This window comes from Falco naumanni, chromosome 3 (genome assembly GCF_017639655.2).
Source record: "Falco naumanni isolate bFalNau1 chromosome 3, bFalNau1.pat, whole genome shotgun sequence".
NCBI classification, from domain to species: domain Eukaryota; kingdom Metazoa; phylum Chordata; class Aves; order Falconiformes; family Falconidae; genus Falco; species Falco naumanni.
In genome coordinates, this window is record NC_054056.1 from 19532816 (window position 1) to 19560074 (window position 27259).

General features: G+C 38.4%; 1 protein-coding gene across 2 annotated transcripts in view; it reads right to left on the bottom strand.

Moving 5' to 3' along the window:
* ATP9B (ATPase phospholipid transporting 9B (putative)) overlaps positions 1–27259 on the bottom strand; it is a 167961-nt gene that overhangs the window by 136102 nt on the left and 4600 nt on the right. For both annotated transcript variants that reach the window (XM_040585542.1, XM_040585541.1), the window contains exons 2-4: positions 16299–16472; positions 7240–7390; positions 2879–2992 (exon numbers count right to left, since the gene is read on the bottom strand). In XM_040585542.1, coding sequence (XP_040441476.1) covers positions 2879–2992; positions 7240–7390; positions 16299–16472 — 439 coding nt within the window. The remainder of the gene's footprint in view (positions 1–2878; positions 2993–7239; positions 7391–16298; positions 16473–27259) is intronic.

Below are 27259 nucleotides of genomic sequence, written 5' to 3' on the forward strand. Positions count from 1 at the left end.
AACCCCCTCAGATACAGCCTTCTGGCTTCTTCAACTCAAGTGCTCAGTGTCTGCACATCAGTGAAAGGGGAGTAAAATTTTTAACAGTAAAGGGATCTTTTAGATTAAGAAAGACTGCCAAAAAATTCAAATATTCACAAATCCTCCAACAGACAAGGTTCTATCTAGCTTTAGACACTCACCAATACTTTCCTTCTATAGAAGAAAATTGATACTTTTTTGGACTTTTCTTGCCGAAGTCTGACAGTTTACCAGCAATCCCCTAACCTCCCAGCAGTGAGAAAGGAGTGAATGTGTAGTTTTCCTAAAGCAGTCTTGACGAAAATTCTCCTTTTCAACAGCAAGGGCTGTTTTGCTGTTCCAGCCCAAAATTCCAAGGCTTACTTTGCTGCAACCTTAAACACTTCTCATTTGTTTAGGTTTACATTTGCTACAACAATTATAGTAGAACTACACAGAACAAAAAGTGCCTTTGCAGAATGGATTCCTTCCCGCTCCCAGGGCACAACTGAATGAGCACCAGAGTTTTTCCCTTTTCTGGCAGCAGCATTTTCATAAGCTTTGGCAGTATAGATATTTTAGCAGCATAAAAAAGGCACTCTTGAAGCACCTTCAAATATATTTTCCATTTGCACATATCTCATTAACTAGATGGTAATCAAAGCACAGCACACAAAGTGTTAATTGCAAAAATTTACCCTAGCAGTCAACGTATCTTACTGGGGAGCTCTGTACAGCTGACCGTGACTATAAGGAATGATTTAAGAAACCCATTTCCCTTTTTCCTCATTTGCTCAAAGGAACTTGATACTCTTCCAAGGGGGAGCTGAAATTGTGAAGCCAATCTTATAAAAAGAAAAAACACCTGTCATCTTTCTTTAACTGTAAGCAGTTAAATATCTTTAGCATACTGCTTACAATCAAATTTGTATGCTTTACATCCTCTGCATGTTGGACTTGAAATGAGAAGGCTGTTCCCTACTGTGTGAAAGAAAACAAACCAGGAAAATAGTCTTGTATGAAGAACTCCAGTGCTTGATTTAAGTGCATAATATCTGTTGTAAAAACTGCTTAAGTAAAAAATAACAAAGAGCCCAAAAACACACACAAAAAGCCCCAAAACAAAAAGCCCCCACATACCATCAAGAAACCCCAAAAACCTGGTTTTAAGTATTAAGCTGTTCCTTTAAAATCTTGTGAGAAAATAGAAGACAAGTCATAGCTACTCCTCTGATTATTCCTGAAAATTTATCAGCAGTTACGTTCTCTTAAAAGAAATCAAACTTAAGTGTTACGCAGCAAAGACGGCCCAATGGGTTTGACTTAAATGTTTTATATTTTCAGCACACATACTGAGCCTTACTCAACACCCATTTAATCTCTTCTACCTGGAGGCTGTCAATCATTACTAGAAAGGCTATTCAAGCAGAAACATGCGAGTTTAGCAGAAAAGGGTACCACTAGCACTAACTGAGATGATGTATTTTCAAGCTGTATGTGAAGCATCACTCAAAATATCCTTGAGTAAGACACACACTACAGACAACAGATTACCAGCATGTGCAAAATAGGGTGTTTTCCCTCTTCTGTGGGCAGGGCTGAGATGAGGTAACATTCTAGGGGATTCTTTCCCTTACTATCCCACTAACATGTAAAGCTGTACAAAGCACTTCACTGTAAAGAGACCAACTTCCAGACAAGGCTGACTTCTGTCTTTTCTTCCTGGGCCAGTGACAAAGAACTTTGTAAATATCCATTTCAAATCCCACTGTTGAACAAGCTTTTTGTCTTGGAAGTGGGTTTTGTCACAGCAGAAGCCAAAAGTTGTCTGGAAATAGCGGTGTGAAGAAGCCTCCAGGCCAGTCTCTCCCTTCATCAATACTTAAAAGGACACATGTTGCAACAATTAAAACAATGAAATCAATCCAGAATATTTACTCTATTGACTTGTTAAGAACGACCTTTACTCAAGCAGTCAGCACGTCACTGTTCCTCTTGAATACCACTGAGAATAAATGCTACTGGAAAAAAAAAAAAAAAACAACAAAACATTTTTTCCCCCTAAATTTAGAAAATAAAGCATTTGTTCCTCCTGCCTTGCTTTTAAACCTGGGGCGGAGGGTCCAGGAGGAAGATGAAAGACAAGGTAATGATCTGGTTACAAACAAGAAAAGCATTCCAAATCATGGGAATATAGCTGGCAGACTACCAAAGGGGCCTCCTCTGAAGAGAACACAATTTTCAAACCTTAGGAAACCTGAGTCAGAAGCAACTGGTTTGAACAGTTTCCCAAGAAAATACTGCAGAGGGCTCAATAATAAAGAGACATATTGAAAGGGAGCCAGTGCAAGTGGCAGGGTGATCAATTTAGAAAAGCACGGTTAATGAATAACTTATTTTCAAGATGCATTTCCCTCCTGCTTTATCCATGGTTTAAACTATTTTATCTCAATTTTTGTGAAAAGGACACTATCAAAACCAATACAGAAGGAATGAAAAAATTTATGCTTTCAATTCTGACCTTGCCTGAAAATATAAAATAGTGAGTAAATAACAATAAACTGAAGGAAATTTAACACCCAAGTTGCCTATGTTACCAAATAAGGTTTTCTACTAGCTGAAGGTATTTTTTTTTTCCTTTTTTAAACATCTTAAAGCCCCCGGCAGCCAGAAAGGAGAACTACTCGCTCGGAGCAGCTGGTTAACAAATCGCCCTCCAGCCAGCGGCGCTGTCCATACTGCGGGAAGTATCCTACCTGTTACACGCTTCGGTCATTGTAGTTCACCAGACACATATTTACAAAATGTATGTATACACGAACTTTGATCTGAAGTTAAAAACCCCCAAACTTCTAGTTAATAGCATTTTTCTGTTTACCAGAGGAGCCCAGTACGTGTACAGGTAGCCTATTTTCAATGCTGGTACAAACTGTGAGCAGGACACGATGAGAAAATAGAGATTCAAGAAAAACTTGAACTGTTCATATAAAACCTAAAATGAAAAACACAAAATAGATAAATGCCTTACAATTTGTACCCATAATGTACACAAAATTCACTTCATGATAGTAGACGTAAAACTGTTATTTGGCATATTATATATGGTACTATTATAGTACTATTTAGCACAATATGCTATAAACATCACAACCTACTAAATGCACTATATTTTAATATTATACTGCTATTTTTGTTGAGAAAAATCCTTTGATGTTAATGCCTCTTTTCACCCTGAAAAAGCAATTTGCTAGACACTTGATATTTTGAAACCTGGACAATGCATACTCATCAATCTTTCCAAATATTAAATATGTATCAAAATCACCACACAAAGATTTAAAGTTTTAACAGTAAATGGAATTCAGATGTTTGTAGAAGCATCCTGCTTTTATCCACAGTACTTAGCTTTATGTTTGTGAATGAGAAGGTTTTGAAAATGTTCTTTTTTATATAGCATCAATTAAAAAGCAAAGTAAGTTTGTATCTGAACTTTCATTGCTTACATTGTTTTCATTTTTAACTGCTGAAGCTCTTCTTCCTAAAAATATAGCACTAAATCTTCATTTTTCCTTCAGCAGCAATACTTAAATTCCATGTTATCTGTCTCACAATGTCTTGTCGTCTTAAAAATGTTCATCTCCTGGTCTTAAATAATAATTTTAAAAAACCCCAAACATTGGCATCAAACAAACAGAAGCCATTTACAAAAACATTATCCTAGTCTGCATCATTCGAACTTCTACAGAGGAACGAGCCAAGCAGCCCAGGCACTGCTGCCCTGCGGTGCCACGCGGGTACCCCCACGCCCCAGCCCTGCCTGCAGCACACCCAGTAAGCCGGGCACAGCATCACCGCGGTACTGCTGCTGGCTGCCCCCCTCCGCACGCTCCCTCCTGCAGGGCTGGGACCTCTACAGCTCAGCTGTGTCCTTTCTTAAGTCCTTTGGTTCTCAAAGGGACAAGGGCTACCATCAAGTCAGACATACTCCTTCAAACCTACCATTCCCCACTCTTCTTAAAAAATTAGTGAAGCTACTCGGTAGTCAAAAATAAATGTTAAGGAAAATAAAGCTCTACAGAAAAGATCCAGGGAGTAAGGCGGTGACATAGCTCTCTATCCAAATGGTTATGGTGTGGAAATCTCAGAATCAGGCAGTATTCTTCAGTCTCCATAGTAGGACAAGCCTTTTACAAAAGCAATTACAGTTTAATTTTCAGAAAGTTTAAGCTACGAAAAATTTATAATGGAATAACATGAGCTTTTGAAGAATGCTCAGCATTAGGTTTCTCAAAAAATTATTTTGCAATACATTTTGGTACATATGTTTATTAATAAATCAAATGTTTTGTCTAAACTCCAAGATAACTGTCCAAGTCTTAAGCAAAGACACAGAAACTGTCTCACAGAACATGTCCCATATTCCACAGGAATGACAGATGCAGAGATTTGTTTGGTAATTAAAAGCACTGCTTCAGCAACACACATGTTCTCAACGTTGCTTTAGTTATTATTACAATGGTAAGAACATTATTAATTTTTATACAATTTTCAGTCTTCAAAGATGTTTCTTTTGTAGGCCAGGACAGCATGGCAGATCCAGCAGGAGGATCAGAAGTGGCTGCTGAACTTGGAACATTTGAGACTTGAGAAAATGGATAATCTATTGTTTCAAAGGTAAAAGATTCAAAATAGATCAAAAAGCCACATTTAAAGAACGCCTCCATCTTTTAGTCTGACAATTCAGTTAATATTACAATGAGTTCTAAATGAAAACTATAGTTATTGGACAGATATTTACTGCTCTTATCAGCCCAACATTATTACTCAATTATGTAAAAAACTATGCCCTAGCAAAAAACAATGAGGGAAGTTTGTGTGTCTTTCTGGCAGGCACAACACAGTAACAGTACCTCAGCATCACCACTTTCTTGCTAGAGTGCTACATTACTGTTCCCCTGAAGGCTACCTGAACAGCCTCAAATCAGAAGATTTTTTCAAAAGCATGGAATTCTATTCTGCTATTTACCAACAAAACCATAAAGCCAAAAAAGTCAAATTTGAAGTTGCAGGGGAAGTCAGAGCATTCTACCAAAATTAAATTAATTCAGCTTGAACCTGTACCTTATGTCAATACTGATTAAGTTCATATATTCATGTCCAGCAGTATGTTAAACTGCTTACAAATACTTGATACACCAGGTCAAATAAAAGTCCCCAGAGCACTTCGGGAGGTGCAGATCTGCAAAAGCACCCATCTTGCAGAAGGTGTGGGAGTTAAAAAGCACCTTCCTACAAGTCTTCTGAATGCTGGCAGACCACTGACAGTTCATTGGGCACAAAGCTAAACACTTCAGTCTAGTTAAGCAAATTGAAAAGTCTCCAGTTACATAAAACTGATTAAATAAATGAAAAATTCAGGAGAGGTACCTTAAAAACCTGCTCATCACATAAGGTACTCTTTAGGGAAAGTTTAACAAAATTCCTAAGCAGCTGTAACCAAGAGGTGTATGAAACAGTAAACAGAAATTGAACAAACTGGTGTAAAGGTAGAAACAGTACTTATATAAATGTTAAGACATTAGATTATATTTTTGAAATGTTACAGCTCTTTTAGCCAGTAAGTAAAATTCTGTTAATCTAAACATTATTTAAAAGTTTGTATTTTGATATGAAATCATTGAATATTACTCATCGCCAGCTGCAATGTTTAAAAAAAGATACAGCCCTAAACAGAAGACAAAACTTCACATGATGAAAATTTCAACCAGGATAAGTCATTGGAGTCAATATTTATGACTTAGTTACATTTATGGGTTTGGAACCAATACAGTTATGTTCCCTACAAATTACTTCTAGTGGAACAGCATGAAACACAGATAGCTACACAGTATTTCTAATCAAGGAAAAGTGCTAATTTATGTATAAAATTAAGACTTAGAAACATTTTGGTTTTTATTTTCACTACCGGGCTTTATGTTTAGGATCTGACTTCATTTTGAAGTTAGTGCTGACTTTCAAAATACTACCATCAACATAAAAATCTGATTCTACCTATACTGTAAAAACCCGAGATTTTCAAAGGATCAAAAAAGAACATTCTCTCTCAACAGGTTATTCCAAGCTATGGCTGATCCCTATAGGAAACATGAATCTAGTTTAGGATTTGTAATCTACACTGCAGATTTCTAGTCACAATAATCAATGGCTTAGTATATGCTTAATGAATTTTGTGACCTTTAGGAAAGCATATGTGGTTTAACCAATTTCAGTGTATTTAATAATTTAAGCTTCAGAAGCAAACATTTACTTCGTTCAATAGTGATGAGAATATTTTATCCACCTGTGATAAGTGACATTTTATTTCTTTGACAGGAGATCAGTCTTAATTACAAAGCCATTAATTTTTTTTTGTTTTATTAAAGAAATGTATTAGAAAGCACCTGCCAGTCATTGGACCAAAGAGGCCAGAAGACTAGAATCAATACTCTGATAAACCAGCATGATCGCTTAAATAAAAAATTTAAGACAAAGAACGTCTGTATTCAAATGTAGCAGCCCTTGGTTTTGCAACAGGACACAGAAAAAGTGACCAAAAAACCTGCTACTCCATAGCAAAAGTATTGTCTGAAGAACTGCATTCAAAAATCAAAAAGATATCACTGTTTTTAAAACAGCAATATGAAATACAACTCTGAAATGTACTAGCTTACTTAACTACTACTCGTCATATAAATTTAAGAGACATGTTGGTTTTGTCCATCAGGAAGCTGCCTGTTTCAGAACATGTTTATTATGCTTTCAGTGGCAGGGAATATGAGGAAACATCTATGGGGGTACATTGCGATTTTCAACTATTTATTTCTCCATTGAACTCAGTGCTTTTTAGCGTTTTCACATCTGTGTAGAATTGCTTCTGTTTTTAAAAGAGGATTACAAATCTCTAATGATGAATAGAGAAGTGCAAGGAAACCCATTTCAAATTTTTAAAGCTTCACATAATTTCAACCACTTAATCGTATACATTGTACTTTAGTAAATATCCCCTTGAAAAGAAAACTCTCTAGGGGAAAAAAAAAAAAAAAAAATCAACCTTGCTCTCAACTGTCAATTTCAATTGAAGACAGAAACAAACATAAAAAGAAGAATCTGGGCAAATAAAACTATCTTTTTCCAGAATCATCAAAGAACACTACAGAACATATGATCAGCCCAACACCAAGAAACAGTTAGTAGCCTTACCCCAGGTATAAAGGTAAATACGTTGTATTTTTGATTTTTTATGGCATTTTTGGGGTATTTTTCTTCACACTTTTCAGGACACCCAAGCCACACTGTGCGAGCCTTCAGCTCTTTCTTTCTTCGGCAAATGTTTATGAGCCAATCAGAACAACTGAAAAGAAAAACAATTGTTTACTTCAAACCTAAAAATTTACTATATGCAATTAGTATTGCCAAACCTGGAACCCTGAAGGCAAATACCCAAGGAAACCAGGCTTAAACATTTTTGCCACATCTACATAAGCAAGCATAATGTTGACTTGTAATATTTAGGGCAATTACACAGTACTCAACTCATTCAGACATGCATATATATAAACACTTGCACATTCTTTAAAGGAAATCCTAATGCAATTGTGGTGAGTTTCACTACGCCTTGCCCTAACAGGTTCAAAAGATTCTAGTTAATACCTGCATCAGCAGCAATGAAATTCCCCCACCACTGAATAATTAACTCATCCATCATACCTTACAGTCCTTTGGCTACATTCTATCCTATATTACTGATACTCAAGTTATGCTAATGACTGAAGAGGAAATAAGGCTTCTGTTAGATGAAGTTTGAAAACTTTCCACAGCTTTGTATACAATTATCACAAAATTTGTAAATCTTAGTTTCCTCCATAAGGCTGCCTATAGCAGACCAAAAGGGAAGCATACTTAATATCACGCTGCCAAATCTTTTCAAACAAACAAAAAAAAAAAGCAAACTGTAAATGTGTATTGCATAACAACCTGCAACGATAAGCTTCAGTTCACAAGAGAAAGGAAGAGCATCCTTGCTAACCATCCTCCAAATCTACCAAAGAGGGTTTAAACTCTGAGCAAGGAGACAGAGGAAGAGCTCCCAGCCACCTTTTAACAATGGCAGTTTGGGCAAGGACACAGGAACAATGGGATGAGCAGGAGGAACAAAAGGCTGGCAAACAGAAAGATGCTACTGAGGCTCAGCAGACTATTTACTGACAACAAGTAAACAAGAAACAAGCAAGCATGTGACTCAACTCATCTAACAATATAGTCAACCTGAGACTTGCTAGGACTATCCACAGGGTCAGCATATGGTACACTGATGAGTACAGATTGTTTGGAAAGAACTCGTAGTATGGAAAGAAAAGCAGGTTTGCCATACACTGTATATAATTGCTTTACAATCCCATGCATTAAAGGAGAATTTCTCCGCAATTTTTTAATACTGTGAGGAGGTGCTTGAATCATGGTAGGAGTACGTTTTAGGCAAGTGAGTCAGAAAGACTGAGCAGACATACCTTCCATGGGCACCTACTGCAGCTGAAGCACAGATCTGGCTTGGCACAGCGGGTTTCACCTGCATCAGCAGGTGAAGTTGAAGGTGTAGCGCCACATGTTTTCTAGTGAGGTTTTTGAACATATTGACAATATTTTTGATGCAGAAAAAAAAAGTAACCATTAGGAAGCTTTTATAAACTATTCAAACCACCAGAAAGGATTTTTCTGAGATTGGGGCGGGGAGGGGTGCGTGTGGAATTACAACCCAGTCACTTCAGCACTGTTTCCTGGATGAATTGTGCAGAGACAACCTGTTTGTACGCACCCAAAAGAAAACAGAAACATCATAACCAACACTGACCTGTCAAGAGCAACCTCTAAAACTGAACTAATTTCCTTCTGAGAAGAACCAGGTGCAGTACTGCTTCAGCGGACATGTCCTCTGTTGATTTCTGGGGCTTGCAGCACCCTGATGTAGTGAAGAATGTCGCTGTCCATGGCCAGGAAGGCTGGACGAGATGATCTTTAAAGGTCCCTTAACACAAATGATTCCATGATTCTATGTCTCTAATAAAACCTAGCTCTGAAGATCTTTCTCATAAGGAAAGGAACAGTCTTGGAACTGACACAGTTGGGAAAAGTATAATTGCGGTGTAGCTTGTTATAAAACCGAAATAATTTCAATGTAGTTCTGCAAAGTTTTATCTAGAACTTACTGGGCAACTGACTAGTACATATTTCATTTTTCAGACAACAAAAAGCTAGAAGAAACAGGAGTACATGCAAAGAGGAGATGAGAATTCAAAGCTGTCCTGACAGGTTCAAAAAACTACCTGCAAGAGACAATGCAGTTGAACAGGCAGAAGTGCAACATCGTACATTTACAAAGAAATTATCAGCTACGCAAACACAGGATTGGAAAAAGGGTAGTAGATAGCAGCTCAGAAGAGGACTTGGTTACTCTGTTACAAAAAAAGTTACAAAAAAAGCATGTATCTGGTCAGCCTGGATAGGCATGCTCCTAGCAAGTCAGGAACTTACTACTTTTCCCTCAATCCAGCGCTATCAAGATCTCAGTTGGCTTACAATACCATTTTGAATACCAGATTTCAACAAACCAGCCTATTGAGAAAATGAAGTCCACACACAGGAGCAACAAAACAATGACAGGTCTAGAAGGCAGGGCAGGCTAGTCTGCTAGATACAGCGAAAGAAAGAGCTTTTCAGAGAAGGCCGAGTGTGGACCTGGTATGGTTTCAAGCATGTAAGAAAGAGCTGCAAAGAGGAAAGGGACAATTACTCTCTACGTCCAACTTGATTAAGTGATGATGGAGTTGAACTGTGGCAAATAAATAAGGGGGAGACAGACATGGAATAAATGCTTCCGACAACTAGTGTGGAAAGAAACACTGAGAAAGGCTGGAATTGCTACCACCGCAGCTCTCTGAGATTTGGTGAGATCAGCCTTAAGTGATAGGTGTCATTCATCCTGTTCAGGCAAGGACTCAACTGGACAACTTCGTAAGGTCCTTTCCTGTTGTTTTTCCACAGTTTGATAATCATGGTACACACAAATATGCAAGGAAGGGAGGCTGACAGCTCACACCATCACCATCCCGCTTCAAATGTTCTTGCTTGTAGCCTACATTATCCCAGGCCTATTACAAACTAATTTCACCCAAGAACAAATGGAATTCAAAGCTGCAGACTTTTTTAAGAAAACCAGAAGTTACGCAATAGTAAAATCATTCAAATCAACATTCACTTTGTTATGGGAATCCCACTACACCAGTACTCACAAGCTGACATTTAAAACACTTCAATTTTAAAGGCTGGATTCTTAAGATTTCCTCCCTGAAGTTTTCACTACAGGATGGACATCCATTTGGGCTTGATCCTATGTAAACATGCATTTTATTTTTGTTACAAATATAAACCCATTCAGCAGCTTTTCCCCTATCACTTTTAAATAGCGGCAAAGCATTATTCTATCTTAAAAGTTCTAACACTGTTAGTCCAACGTTCAAAATTCAGCCCTGTTATTTAGTAACATACAAGTCAGAAAAATCACATTACCTTGATAATTACTTAAATTCATTTTTAAATATGAACAGCAGTCTTTCTACGTCATGGTTCCAAGATCAGTTTAATGGCTGCTGTCACTGCAACGGCTAGTAGCACACTCCTCCCGTAACGGAGGTGCAGATTCTCGCCCCTTCCCTTGTGCTGAACACAACTAATGATGCAACTGCACAGGTAAACTGTGAACTGATCTAGCTGTAAACTAACACAGAATAAAAAGGGGGGCTGTTTGCAGTTAGATCCACCCCTGATGTTAACTACATATATCTATATATAAAAATCTATGAAACTGTAAAACAGTTGAAATAATGTGGGCTACACGCTTGCAGGAAAAGGTGGAATGACTCCACTCAGTGCCAGCTTGGATTTATAGTTAATAAAGCTGCTCATGGAATTCAAGCTTTGAAAGTATTGGTTTCCAGGGCAGGGGTGTGGCAAGGAGAACACAAACGTTAGAGACAGCTTAGCTCTATATAAGAAGCATCAAGACAGATCAGTAGCAAAAAACTTCCAAAAAAATTTTTTTCCAGGGAAAGTAAACAAGCATGACAGCTTCTATCCACAAGCTCGCAGACAGAAACTTCCTGACAGCCTTTGAAATCTTGCACTGCTTAAATCAGTGTTTGAATTTAAGCTGTAAACAGACCGAACATTTGACTAGGCAGAGTCTCTTTTCTAGAATAATTTCCACAAAATTTGAGGACTTTTCTATTGCTAAAATTAAGCAATTGCTTCCCTTTCTTGAAACAACTTTTTCCACTACAGATCAACAGAGAGGCTGAAAGAGATGCCATAATGACCATTAGTTCAGCAAATGCCAAAAAGGTACAGACACAAGAACGTCTAACTGGGAAACAAGTGTGGTACCTTTGATAAAAGGGGTTCAACTGACACAGAGCCAAGAACACTCAAGTTCACAGACACAAGAAAATCTCCGAGGACTGAAATATTACAGGTTGTGCCCAAATTAGTATCATAATGGTTCAGATGAGTTTTACTACCTTAAAAGTAAAAATCAGTTGGATTCGGCCATTTACAGCATCATCTCAGCAGTAATCACTGCTATATCACAGAAGAATAAGAGGTGGGCATGCTGCCCTCAGAAATCCTAACCATTTTACATGAATTCAGATTTTTAAGAACAACGAAGTCTACCCAGTATTTTTGAAGCTCATATTGTCATTTTTGAAGCTCATATTGTCAACACGCAACACATACTTAATCTGTTCTCAAATTAAAATTCCCCAATACAGAAACTCTTTTTGTGCAAGGGTATGGACCCTTTCATAGGTTTTCTGTACCCACTAAACCTGTGTGAAACAAACGTCAGGATATAAATCAGAATAGCGTTCTCCAAGCTTCAAATATCCTAAAAACAATGTAAGATGTAGTATGATCAAGACACACTTTAGATTTGCCTGAAATCCTTAATGTAAATCTTATGCTATAGATTCAGTGATTAAAAAAAATAATCACATTATTGTTTATTGATTTAAGAATTTATTTCCAATTTCCTTGACCAGAAAATTCTACATGTGCAAAGAAAGCTTTTTTGTTAAGCTAGCCGTGAGCCATGTTGCCTGTATCAATACAGCAGGTTGCGTATATAAAGAAATGAACTAATTGATAAAAAAAACTTTAAGGTATATCTATTAAATGGCTTTTCACCAACCTGCTTCCTAATGTACTTTTTCATTTGAAGGAACAACAAACAGAATCTTCATCTTAGCAACTGATGCCATATTTTAAAAAAAGCTACAACAAACTGCAGTAATTGTTAAATAAGAACCCTTAACTTTTTCATAAATACAGCGTATCTCTCCAAGTCAAAAGCTAAAGTAAAAGTCTCAACTGACTCTGCAGCTCTGATAATAAAGGCGCTTTTTTATTTTCTCTTTTCATTATTTTTATCCTACAAGCTTAACTGCCAGTATCTTTCACAAAACAGCATTTTCATCAGAATGGAAAGATAATATAAAAGCTCTATATTGTCTGCAAAGGTCAGCTTTTCCTTATTAGGTTTTAAGTAGCAGAAACTAGTTCTGCAAAGAAAACATACTGTAATTATTGTACTCAACAGGTAGCTTCAGTAATCAGGCCAAAAGCAACACAGTGGTCATGTCATTCTTAAAAGATCAGCATTTTCCCATGCTTCTGCATAACAAATGCGTTGCAGATTAATTGAAAGCGTACAGGCCATCTTAGAGCCCAAATTAATCCGAGCATTTGATATCCCCTTCACTTCATATGGAAATGCCATTCAATGGCACCATTTTCATAGGGACAAAGTGTTTTTTGATAACAAGTGGAATGTAAATCTCATGAGAAAGAAATCAATCCAGCCCAAAGAACTCCAGAGTATTGATCTGTGTGCATTATAATTTCACAAGCTTGAAGAGAATTTGTAAGTTAAAGGGGAAATGATTACAGCCACAAAACAGCTGCTATATCACAAAGTTTTCTTTTAACTGTGCTATGAAAGCAAGAAATAAGCAGTTTCTGAAGTTAAAAGTTACAATGGTTGAATTAAGTCTTCCACTTATCAAAATCAAAGACAACATTTGATTTAATTATGATTTTTTTCTTGCAAATGTAAAAACTGTTTAAAGAGCTGCAGATTTGCAAATAAAGTTCATGCCATTCAGTTCCGATCAACAGTCTATTGTCTAAAGAGAAGTTAAAAGCTGAAAAAAGGACTTCTACAAAATCAATTTTAACATGGAGTAAATTTTGTCAAACCTTCCATACTTGCTCAGGCCAAAAGAGTGAAACTTTTTCAATTAAACAGTAACAGTTTGAGATGTAACTATAAAATTCTAAAGCTGCAAAATAAGAGACAGAAAACTTCCTCTCACAAAAATGAGATTAATCCTAACAATGCAAGACAGGCCAAAAAAACCCTAGTGGGGGGTGGGGTGGGGGGGTGTTTGTTTGCAACAAGTGATTTTGAACACAAACACAAGACTTTCACTGAGACCCCAAAAGAAATCAGGGCCCCCTGAGCTCGGCTCCAGCCAGATGCCTAGTCTTTTCTTGTGTTCATTTTTCTGTCACAGCTTTGAAAATATTACAAATTAGTTTAAAGCACAAAAGGACATTCTGGACATGGAAGTTGAGATTTCAGCCTCACCCAGTCTCAGGCACGAGATACTGATTTCCATAAATCAGGGTGAAATTCTAAATTCTGTTCAACTGAACAGGTTTTGGACTGCCATGCTGTATTTAATTTCACCTTACATGTAAAAGAATGCTGTTTGCCTTCTAGAAATAGGTTTCAGTTGTTTGTAGAACATGTATAATTAACCATCAACACACATGAAAGCCGTTTTCTCACATGTTCCTCTCCATTCAAGTGTGAAGGCATCAACATCCAATTCTATCCTAAACTGATACTTTACACCACAAAAAGCCAGTATAATTCATTCTAGTACGCAGTGCAAGTAATAACTGCACATATGAGAACACAGTAGCCTCCAGGTCTCCGTTACCGTCTTCAGTGTGACCCTATGCAACTTTAATGAACCGCGAATAGGCATTTCAATACCCCTAGGACTCTGTGGGCCTCAGCAAAAATTCATAAAGTTTGATTTCAATGAGAAACCATCAAAAATAATAACTTCACACTGACTGCACAACCCTGACTTTTATCCACAACAGAGTCCCAGTGGTGCTCTCAGCGCAGCAGAAGGCTCTCCATCACCACCACAGGTACTTACGCACCCGCGCAGAAGTTCTCACCCAAGCTGAGGGGTTTATCTAGTAGATAAGGTATCATGGGATTCACCTTCCTTTCAGCTAATTTTCCCTAGCCCATCCAAGCAGATATCTGCACCTTTCTTGTGGAAGTATCCTCTGCCTGCCAATATCACACTGAAATTTCAAGCTTCTGCTAGGATCTGGTGGTCTTTTTTTTTTTTTTTTTTTTATTAAAGATATTTGATTTTTTCCATGACAAATGAAAATTATTTGCTACAATGTTCTGTTATAGGAAAAACTAATGTGATTGAAATACCTCTAGGTATAAATACAAGACTGAATGGATTCTTTATATTGTATCCAAATTCAGCTGAGGCAATCAGCAAAGCAGAAGTCGTACTCTTCTAAGGCCTCTTTCTTAGCGTGGGCTTTTCTTTTACACACCTACTTGAGCAGTAAAATATACAAAGAAGAGGCAGCAAAATAATGAATCCATAATGTAATCTCCTTCCTCTTTTCATTCTCAAAAATCCATCACAAATATGGCTTGAGTATTTTGATAAATGCTAATAAGCGTGAAAGCTTCTAGGCTTGAGCTCCACTTAAAGCTGAGATGTACCGATCAATTCTGAACATGAAATTTTGCAATCCTCAGCATTAATGACTTTTTCTTGTGACATTATCTTACGATTGTTAGTTAGTTCAAACATAAACCCATTTTGCAATTGCCTGCCTCTATCCAAACACCATAAATCCTGTCAGTGCAACCCTTTACTGATCTACCTGTTCTCACGAAACTTATAGGAATGTCATCACAGTAACTAATACTAAAACTTAAAGAGCTGAACTCACCTCAAGTATATTGTTTGAACAGTAGCTCAGTTTTAAGATAGGTCCAAAAGATTAACAGCCTCTTTAAATACTTAAATATATTTTTTAAAAACTACAACAGTAGTTCTGTAGCAGAAGCATTGCATCCAAAAATCATTTATATATACAAATGCTGCTTCTGTAAACTTTGCTACCTTCCAAACACTTATTTCCCTATAATAAAATTAATACTCCATGAGTTTGTTAAATCATAGAAAAAAAAAACCGAACTGATTTTATTTTTCTGCAAATAGTAGGGCTGTATAAAAAAATATTTCAAAACTAAAGGTGCACAAATCAGCCTTGCTTAGCTAGAACAACAGTACCAAGCCTCTTGGAATGTATTAAGTGCCATGAAAACCACCTGTGAACACTTTTACCTAAATTGATTCCAACTCACTTCACTTTACTGATTCTCAGATGTTATCATTCTAGATAAAAACCCCATGATTGTTAATCATCCTAATAGCAATTTCTGTATTTACAAATTTGCTAGCAATTCATCAGAGTTACTATTCCAAGGCTACAGCAGAGTTTAGCACAGGAAGTTTCTAAATAAGAATCAAATCACAAGAGCTAATTCCAGCTGTATTACAGGCCACCAGTTACATGTATTATTCAACTTCTAAAGCTGAAGTAAGTATTCACTAATTAGCTAATGAATCTGCTTTTTCTTTTCAGCAACATCAATAGAATTTATATATTGTCAGCTTAACACCCTAACGCTCCCAAAAGTAAAAGAAAGTTTTAATCGCTCTACCCTGACGCGGTTTTGAGTAGAAGTGATGACCATGTTTATATGCCATATTATGGACCTCAGACTAATACAGGTTTAGTACGTGATCTCTCTTAAAAGCCTCTTTCTTGCAAGTGAGCAAAGCAGACAGATGTCCACAGCAGCAGCTCTTCAGAACTTTTTTTATTAATGCCTTAGTAGTAAAACATTACCTAGTAGCTGGTAATGTCCTAGTAGGGAAAATGCAGGCAAAGCAATCAAAAGGTGCATGACAAGCGAATTACTGTATTCCCATGGTATGTATACTCTGCACATACCACACAATGCACAGTTACTATTTCCTTAATTCATTTAATAGTTTAATAAAAAGTACTGGTATGCAACAAACCTAGTGCAAAGGAACTTCCAGCCACCACAGATAAACCATTCTAAGCCTCTTCTTCTCTGAGAAATTCTAGCTCTTGGTAGAGTATGATAGTCACTCTCATCATTTTCAAAGCCTTCTTCTGACATCATTAGTGGCATTTCATCCAAATGAGAGGACTCATCTTCTACTTGGTACCTGGCAAAATGAAATAAAAACATTAAGTAATGTATCATTGTTTATTACCAGGAATCTCCTAAAGTACCAAGTTAGGCTTTGCCATACAGAATTCCATTAGAGATATTTTCACCTAAACATCTCATGCATTTGTGCTAACCCATTAACCAATAATTCTGATTCGAGTTTAAAAAGCATAATACAGCAAAAAGGCCAGCAATCGATCACTGTCATAGTATAAATCATTCTAGGGAAATTCTTGTTTCTTATGTAATTTGTACAAACAGAGCTGCAACTTCCTATTTTTCAAAGGATTCTTTGTAAGATTTTATTAAACAGAATTTACTTGACAAAGTCTATTACAGAAGCAAACAACAGTGAAGTACAGGCTTCAGATTAACACTAATCTTCTTCAATATGCCTTCCCAATGCCTATTCCCATGTGCCCAGGCCTCCGAGTCACACTTCACAAGTCATCAGCATCTTAGTTTTAATAACCAAAACATCACAGTTGCTTTTATAACGCTATACAAAAACATTCAGTGAATCAAAATGGGGACCTATGGAAACAACACTAAGCTAACAATGGTCCTCTCCTCTCCAGAAACTATTCTGCACTTCAGTGTTACAGTTCTGGAATACTTTTCATGCCATGAATATTGGAATATTCAAAAATTCCCCTAAATGCATATATATTGAGTAACTTAGTTCATGTTTTTATACCATTAGGAAGATGATTGAAAGAAGCTGTGCTATGACTCAGATTTCCTTTCACGGACTATTGAAAGGACCACTACGGATATTAGAAGACAAATTTAGAAGAAATTAAACATCATAGTCAAGCAAATATCATCTACTTGTATGCAGTAACACAATAACCCTTATCGATAAAAATACACGACTGGTCAGAAAAGGTGGCTGCAAAATACAGAATATGTGCAAAACATACCAAACACAAGCAAAACTCTTAAATACATAAAATATTACTTGACCCTATTGGTCGTGGTATTTAAGCAGTCTTTAAATAGGAACAGCTGGTAAGGAAGTATCTGAGCAGAATAAATCCAAAAGTATTCTGCATATGTATTTTTACAATTCCTCAAACACTTCACAGTTCAGAAGACCAGTAGACTATCATCAGACTATCTGTTCTTTGTGTAATATGTAGTTTATCTACCTTGAAATTATCTTTGCACTGGCAACAGCAAAGAGTAATTCCTAGAGCTCAGGAAAATAACAAAACCAAGGATTGACTCACAAAAGAATATGAGCATTTGGCACAGAGTTAGTAAGTTTGGTATTTATGAAGCTGTATTGTATAGTCATCTCCTACAATGTGCATCCTGGGAATGTCCCATTTTCCCCACAACAACCTAAACACAATCTGTATAGTAATTAACAAAACCAAAACTCCACTCCCTTTATGTGACAGCAGCTGGAGTGTGTGGAGCTCTGCCTGGGAATGGATGAGAAGCCAACCGAGAGCTTCTACATCATGGTTAAAGGGAGGGCAGGTAAAGGTGACATTCTAGCAGGTGTCTCCTACAGCCCTCCGGAACCAGAAGGTGAGGTCCTCTGCAGTCAGAGTCACATTCACCAGCCCTGGTATTCATAGAGAACTTTCACCACCCTGCTGCCTTCTGGAGGGACAACACAAAAGGACATAAGCAATGCTGGAGGGTCCTGCAGTGCTGTGATACCCACCTCCTCTAAGTAATGAAAGAAGCCAACAAGCAGAGGGGCTGTGCTGGACCTCCTGCCCACCCAGCAAGGAGGGGCTCATTGGGGGTGTGCAGGTCAGAGGCAGCCTTGCTGCAGGGACCATGGGATGGAGGAGTCCAGGATCCTGGGGGCAGGGAGGAAGGTGGCAAGCAAGCTCACAGTGCTGGCCTATAGATACTTGGCCAAAAAGAACAAATCGGAAAAGCATCAAAGGGAAGAGGGGCCCAAAAAAGCTGGTTAGTATTCCAGGACCAGCTCCGCCAAGCTCAAGAGACTTCCATCCCAATGAACAGGGAGTCAGGAAAAAATGGCAGGAGGCCTGACGGGATGAACAAGGAGCTCCCATGCAGACCCAGACACAAAAAGGAAGCACACAGAGAACAGGAGCAAGTAAGCTGGGAGGAATTAAAAAAACCAAACATTGTCCAAGCATCCAGGGACAAAGCTAGGAAAGCTATATCCCAAATGGAACTGAATCTGGCCAGGGATGTCAAAGACAAGAAGTCTTTGAGTACACAGGTGACAGGAGGAACTCTGGGGGAAATGTGGGCCCGCTGCCGAACAAGGGAGAGGACCTGGCTGCACAGGACATGGAAAAGGCTGGGGTACGGAACGCCGCCTTCACCTCAGCACTAAATAGGCTGGCTTTCAGGAGTCCCAGGTCTCAGGGAGCTGGGGGAAAGGCTGGAAGGAGGAAGATGAGGATCAGGTCAGGGAACACTTCAGCAAACTGGATATACACAAGCCTGTGGGCCCCAAGGGGAGGCACCCACGAGTGCCAAGGGAGCCCACAGATGTCACTGCAAGGCCACTTTCGGTGATCCTTCATCAATCACGGCAACCGAGTGAAACAACTGAAGGCCAGAGGAAAGCAAATGCTACCCCCTTGTCTTCAGGGTGGAGGACGCAGGGAACTACAGGCCTGACAGTCTGACCACGATCCCTGGGAAGGTGATGGAGCAGCTCATCCTGGAAACACTTTCCCATAGTCACAAAGGACAAGAAAATCAACAGGAATAGCCAGCAGAGCTTCAACAAGCAGAAGCCATGCTTGATCAACCTGATAAACTTCCACGATGAAATGAGTGGCTTCATAGATGAGAGCAGTGGATAGTGCTTGGGCTTCAGTAGGGCCTTTGATACAGTCTCCCACAAAAACCTCGAGAAGCTGTTGATGCAGAGGCTGGATGAGCACAGCGAGGCGGACTGAACCCTGGCTGAACAGCTGGGCCCAGTGGGTGCTCATCAGCGGGACAAAGTCTAGCTGCAGGCCAGTAACTAGCAGCGTACCCCAGGGGTCCACACTGGGTCCAGTCCTGCTTAACATCTTTGCTAGTGATCTGGATGATGGAGCAGTGTACCCTCAGCACGCTGGCAGATGACACAAAACCAGAACTGTCGGACAGGCCAGATGGCATGCTGCCATCCAGCACAAACTTGCCAGGCTGGAGAAATGGGGTGACAGGAACCTTAGGAAGCTCAGCGAGGAGAAATGAAAAGTCCAGCACCTGGTGAGGAACAAGCTCACATGCCAGTTTGTGCTGGGGGCCACCCAGCTGGGAAGGATCTGGGCAGAAAAGAACCTGGGGATCCTGGTGGACACCAGGTTGGACATAAGCTAGCAATGTGCCCTTGCCACAAATAGAGCTACTAGTATCCTGGGCTGCATTAGGCAAAGTATTGCCAGCAGATCAAGGGAGGAGATCCTTCCCCTCTATGCAGCACTGGTGAGGCCACACACTAGACTCCTGTGTCCTGTTCTGGGCTCCTCAGTGCAAGAGAGACACGAACATACTGGAGAGAGTCCAATGAAGGGCCATGAAGATGATTAAGGGACTGGAGCATCTCTCTTATGAGGAAAAGCTGAAAGAGCAAGGACTGCCTGTAGAGGACAAGGCATGGCCACAATCTTACCAACATCTATAAATACCTGAAGGGAGGTTGCAAGGACCATGCCATGCTCTCTTCAGTGGTGCCCAGTCACAGGATGAGGGGCAACACGCACAAACTGAAACACAACAGGTACCATCTGAACCTCAGGAAACACCTTTTCACCACGAGGATGACTGAGCAGTGGCAAGGGTTGTCCAGGGAGGTTGTGGTATCTCCACCGTTGGAGATGTTTAAAAGCTGTCTAGACACGATCCTGGGCAACCAGCTCTAGATGGCCCTGCTTGAGCAGGGTGTGGTTCTGCTGACACAAAACAGCACTCTGAGCAGTACTCAGTCCAAAATCTTCATACACCAACCCACTATTTTAAAAAGTCACACTACAAACACCAGGACACATGAAAAAGCACCATCACCGATTTGCTTTTTCTCATCTTACTGTATATCCAATACAAAAATCTGAAACCATTTCCTTTTCCCCTGGATCTTCTGTGTTGTGCCCTGTTGTATACAGGAATGTACTAAAGCAGTTATTAACCTTTTTGGATGCTGGAAAAGAGAGGGGAGGAGGGAGGGAGGGACTGTACTGTAGTATTAGACTTCTATTGAAATAGTACACCACATTTTACACAGCTATGTAATAAATTCGTATCACCACAGTTAAGAAGGAAGATCTAATAAGGAAGGAAAAAAACCCACAAACCACCCAAAGCCACTATTAGTTAACCAGTCATTAGACACACATCAACTTCTGGTCGGCAGGTGACGCCCCAGTTTTTGCACCTCCTTTGAAACACTTTGTATGGGGCATCATTACAGGATATTAACAATGTGTTCAGACCAGATTAGAAAAAAATGTGTAACTAGGAACGAATACACACACCCCATCCCCACCAGCTGCAAGTCAACCAAGTACTGGAATCTTCAGCATATCAGACCTTGTGAAGAAAAATCTTCATCTGTCAAAAGCACAACCACGCTGCAGAAAAACACAAGTTTCAAACTGAACTGCATATATTTGTTAAAAGTTATGAGTTCCCAGAGATTTACATGATGTGAAAATATGGCATAGTAAACACTTTCACTATTATTACCACCAGTACCCATTTAAAACAAACAAGAAAGTTTAAAACAAATATGAAGCACTTGGTTTTCACAAACAATGCTGTTTGCAAAAAGCTGCATCTGATGTTTAATTCAATATGGCAATCTGGCAATATGTTTTCTATTCCCATTATTATCAATTATCAAGAAAAAACACTATACAAAAAATTCTCTCCACAAAACAGAGCAGTTATTACAGGTTAACAACTATATTATACTAAATCATACGGATTACTTTTAAGACTAGACTAATTTTAACACTAGATAATAAAATCACCACTTAGAAAAAACTTACGAGGTTACTTTATGCTAAGACTTCCAGTAAGCCAGGCCTATGTTTAAACAGATACACATTCAATGTTTTTATAATCTCTCCTTGTTAAATTTGCAAATTACATTATCACAGTTTTAATATAGAGCTTTCTGTTGCATTGTGTACTGCTTTTAGACATCCAAACAATTAATGGTATATTTGTAAAACCATCAAGTGAAATCACAATCTGCTAGCTGTACCAGAGCAGACAGTAAGATATGTCAAAGTAACAGATCCCTTTTACTTCTGTACAAAGTTAACAAGTGTCCGATTCAGAAAATATCCTTTACATACAAAGATAACACAGCAAACAAAGTCCCTCTTGAAGGAACATGCTAACGCAGGAGAATTCTGGGAGAGACCTGGCTAAGAAACACATTCACAGACATGCAGAATGCTGAAATCTACTCTTGCAAATGTGGTAATTTGCACAGTACATTGATGTCCTAATCATAATTTCTTTGAAGGTCTTTTTGCCATTATATTATAAACATTTTTTTTTCACAACTGGTATCTAGGTTTGCACTTTTAAATATGGAGCTTCACCAAGTAGCGAAGATAATGAACATAAGCACCATCATGTTTAGTAATCCTGACTTCAAAATACAGTCTCTGAACCAGCAAGCAATTTATTCTGTTTCAAAAGCAATTTTGCTATTATGTTGGAAAATTGTAGTTCAGTATTTAAAAACAATAAGATAATGAATAATGGATTTTTCACATCTAGGATGAGGATAAAAAATTGTATGTCTTTGTTACCTAGTATTTTTCTGCACTTAATTGCCTGAAGTGCTGATTTTCCTTGAGTGACAAATCAATTAAGTATAATCCTAGAAACCTGAGAATAGGGAAGCACTGAAAGCAACGTGAATAAAGAAGTCAGAGTGAAGACGTCAAAACTCTCAGCATGAGTGCTACTATATCAGGTATGAAGACAACTATCTTGACAAAAATATGGCTTCTCAAGGAAAAAGGAACATTAATATTAAACAACTTCAACAAAAATCTGACTACTATTAGGAATACCATTTAACACATTTAAGTGAAAGGAAACCATGTACAATAAAACCTTCTAAATGAAATCTTGATATAAACATCTGCTGTGAAAATGATGCCTCAAGTCACTGTACCTACATCGCTCCCCTTTGATGGCTGTTTGCCAGAGTAGATGCGGCTGCAGAGTTCCATGGGTGCCACAACTGGTAATGGAAACCATTTTAATTCATTTATACCTAATCCAGCCACCTATCTAGATCCATAACTATTTCTGTATTTTCTGCCACCTTTCCATTGTTCGAAAAGAGCAGTGCTCAAGGGTGCAGAAAGAAGCTGCAAGGGGCAGGGTGGTGACGACTGCATGTTTTTCTGGTTTTATTCACTTGACAAATGCAGAAGAGTATCTGACGGATTTTGCTATGTGTCTGCTTAAAAGACCCAGATAGGATAGAAGCACTGTGTCAGATACTGCATAATTACTGTTTTCTTGTTGCCTATCACTCGTGCTATATACCATAATTCACAAGAAGTAAAAACAAAGATGATGTCTTCAAGTAGTATTTCTCAAGCCTAATGAGGCAGGGAAAAGAAATTTGTGGCCACAAGCATACACAGGACTTGGAAATAAGAGATGGCTGTGGGATGCAGAGTAGCGTGGAAAAAGCTCCAACTGAGCATCTGAATAGAAAAGCTGAGAAAGACCAGTTACTGGCAGCTGAGTTACCACCGCTTGCACTATAACCCCATCCCATCCCACCAAGCGCTGGCGATTCGGCTCAGCCGCTGCTGCCAGCCACAGGACTCCCTCTGCTTGTGATCACAGGCAAAGGAAAGACGGAGGCAATAAGCAGCACAAACTACCCAGCCATACCCTTGCTCTACCTGCAGCTATTCCTCCAAGCGTTAACCTAGGCAAACACCTTCCCAGCCTGGAGGTAAAGAAGGAGACTGCCAAATAGTAAAGGTGCAGTACGAGGAATAATGAAGAAAGGGACAGGCATATTTATATATAAAAGGACAAACCACTAAAGCAGCCACTGCTGTAGGCTGCCTGTCTGTGCCTGTAGGCCGCTGTCACTGTTCAGATCCTGTCCTGTGTCAAAGAAGAAAATCCCACGAAACTGCACAGCAGCAGGAAAAAATTTATTAAATGTACATTCATCCATAACCATGCTTATAAGTATACAACATTTTCATATAACTGTTCCTCTTACTCAAATATCCAGTGTATCCATAAAACAGATTGCTTTGCTAGAAGCTACCTCAGAAAAATCAAATTACAAATACTTATTTCTTTCAAATATTCTTCTGCATTTCTAAAGATTGGCAGTTACCTTTCCCCCCTCTAATTTCAAACACCTCTATGCTTTCACAGGAGTAAACTGAATTAAACTACACAGCAAATTGTTCCTAGATTACAATAGAAGGGGAAAATGGAAATTTCTCCTACAGGTAAGCACATGAAATTTAAAGGATTTCCTTTAAACTCTTCCTCCAAAACACAGAAAAGCTATTCCAGAAGTTTTTAGAATTCATTAGAGCTTGCCATTATTTGTCCCTATTTAGCTCTAGTTGTGCCTCTAATGCAAGAGCACCCCCTAATCAGCATTACTTGGGAAGTCTCTGAATCCAAATCCCATCCTAAAAAACAAATATATATATATACACACACACAAAATAATCCCATTACAAATTTATATCCATTTATATCCAGTTTCAATAGTTAGGTTTGCTTTTGTGTTCTTGCATACCAGGATCTCTGAAAACCTATCACAGCACTCCCATCATAGTTCAATGGACAAACATGCACAACAGAACAAAGGAAAAAATACTTCTACTGTATGGAGGCAAGCTGATGGCTGCGTATGTCACTGAGATGCGTATTTACTGCAATATGGCCAAATAAATCAAGTTGCCCCAGCCTTTTACGAATGATGCTGAGAGATATTCTGAAAAACACACAAGGCAGTATTTTTGATCAACCACTACAATTTAAAAAAAAGGGAAAAAAAAAAGCTGGTATCTTCTGCCATGCAGAACTAAGGGAAAACTCTTTACATCCGTTGAGATAAAGGTCTAAAAGCAGACTACACGGTTATTACCAAGGCAGCTCCCTTTCATCAATAGCTTATCAAAGTTGCTTAAATCACAGATACTACAGGTTCTACCAGAACTTCCATAAAGCAAACATTCTGAAAGCTGTTTGCCTTCTCTCTCTCCTACCTCACACTTTCTTACCAGATGTACAGATGAAGCAAGTTCAGAAGATCTGCATAATGAAGTAATGGAGCCTTCATGAAAAAAGGCACCCTTCCTTAGTCACCTTTGCTCACCTTACAAAGCAATATGCATGTCCTAATGTAAGGTACCCATGACAAGATGAGTCTCTGTTTTTAACAAATACATACCAGAAATACCTAAACACGCAGCAGGACCTGAGGAAACATCATCTACATTCAACAGAACCCTATTTTTAATTAGTAGGATACGTCATTGATCACAACAACAGGGCCATTTCATCACTGTCACAGAGTATTGTTATTGACATTGTAGCCCGATCAATGGTTTTCTCTCCCTGTTCTTAGCAATCCAAATGCCTGCCCAAGCAATGCCGCAAATCACTGTATTTAGATACTACAGATACAAACCAGAAAGGCAGGCAAAACCAACAGCTTAAACACGAACCACCTTAGAAATATATTTACAAAGTTTATTCTGCTGTACACAAATACACACGTGTGCTCACTGCAAGACAGTATCACCGGCAATAACAATTCAAAGTTCTCAAACATGTTTTGACTCATCATGCTAAAGATTAGGACTGTCTATAAACCTATCTTGGTGTGAGAAAAAACACAGAAATCATGTGAGAAAAAAATACAGAAAATAAACATAGGGACTTTTTTTTTCCAAATACACAGTTCTAAACAATGTCAAGTCAAAGAACAGCAATTAATTACTAAAATCACTTAAAAGCTCTTATATCATAAAAATTTATGTATGCAGACAAAAGTATTACAAACTACTTCTCAGGTATGACACCAATGACAGTGTTATTGTATGCAAAAATATTTTACATTTGCTATTGTGAGCAGCTCTATATGCATGTACTGTGCTTACCTGCATCATTAAATCAAAGATTGCTCTGAAAAATAAAAGGCACAGAAACTAAAATAACAATGCCAACACACACTGCATAAAAGCTCTGAAAAACTTTAACACACAGCAAGGTCATTTTTCAAAAGTTATATATCAAACTGATTTAACCCAGGCAAAAATCTCAGAATCTACACGTCTCCTAAATCAGGTTCTCGTCCCAACAAGCAGTATTAACCTATGAATAAAGCCTTCAGCAAACAAAGCAACACCCAGTCCAGGGGCATAGAACAATACACTGAGAAGGTACAAAAAAAGCTGCACAGCTAATTTCTTTTTCTAAAAACTAGTGGTACTTAACTTGAGAGAATTTTTAAAGCGCTGTCCCAACCACTGTTATACAAATATAACACCCCAACTACAAAGGTGCCATGCAAACAACCCTGCTGGAAGAATGTGAATTAAGAGATGGCATCTCAGATTCAGCCCAAAAATTACTCAGTGATACAGTTCCAAACAGGAGTGAATCTCTGTCCAAAACCACAATTCAGGAAAGGCTAATGACAAAGGATGGTAAATCCTGCAAAACAGTGACTTTTTTTTTTTTATTGCAAAGAAGTTTTTGCTTTACAAGAGACAAACACTTTGAATCTCAGGTGAAGTCAGTAAAAATCAGGGGGGCAACAGTCCTGTAAAAAGAACAAAAGGACATACATGATTGATCTACTTTGCAAGAATGGCATTAACAGCACAGACAATTGTCCTAACTACAGTTTCTACAGATTTCTTTGCACCACATTTGATCCATTCCTTCTTATGCTGAAACAAAAGATAAGAGATGTATTTGAATGAACACTTCAATAGATCAGCATAACATATAGCTGTGCATTTTAACATGTTCTGACTTCCAATACACTTCAACATCTATAAATCAGTAGCTGTAACATAAAACATCAGGAATACCACTTCTGGTTGTTCAGAGTTCATGACATTTCTAGGAAGGTATCAGCTGAACCTGTAAAATTTGCAATTTTTGGTATCACAGAAATGACCTATACATCTCACTTTGATTTGCTACCTCCAGCAAAGAAAATTTCTGTCCTACAGGCAAGTGGATTAGACTAATCTGTAATAGTGTGTCCACTCAGCTGCCAGTTCTGTATGCGTGTCAGAGAGGAAAAAACCTCCCAAGCCACAGGGGCTCTGATTTCAAGCATCACAAAACCCAGGACGATGTTATAAGCTTCCTCCATGAGCAAGTGCAAGTGTTGCCAGTACACATGCAGCCTGCTAACATGCAGTACCCATGCCCGCACACTCCTACAGTTGCTTACTTACAGTATTAACTATGCTATTTCTACAAAAAAAGTAACAAGCATTTACAGTGTATGTTTCTGGACTAAACAACCTATTGCTTCTGGTCAAACAACATGTTTGAAGAAGTTACTGTCACTTTGCAACAGCAGTTTTAAAACACAGATGTTCAAAAAGTAAATTCAGTCCCATCTTCAGAATGCTTTATCGCAGAAGCTATGTTAAAGTTAAAATTAATGTCAATATTGTCAATCCTTCAGACTCATCTGTCAGTTTCAAACTCATTTTCACAATGAAATCTGTAGAGCCATTCAATTAACAGGTACATGGGGGAGAAGAGCAGATCAAAATGAAACCTGTAAAACTCTGCCCA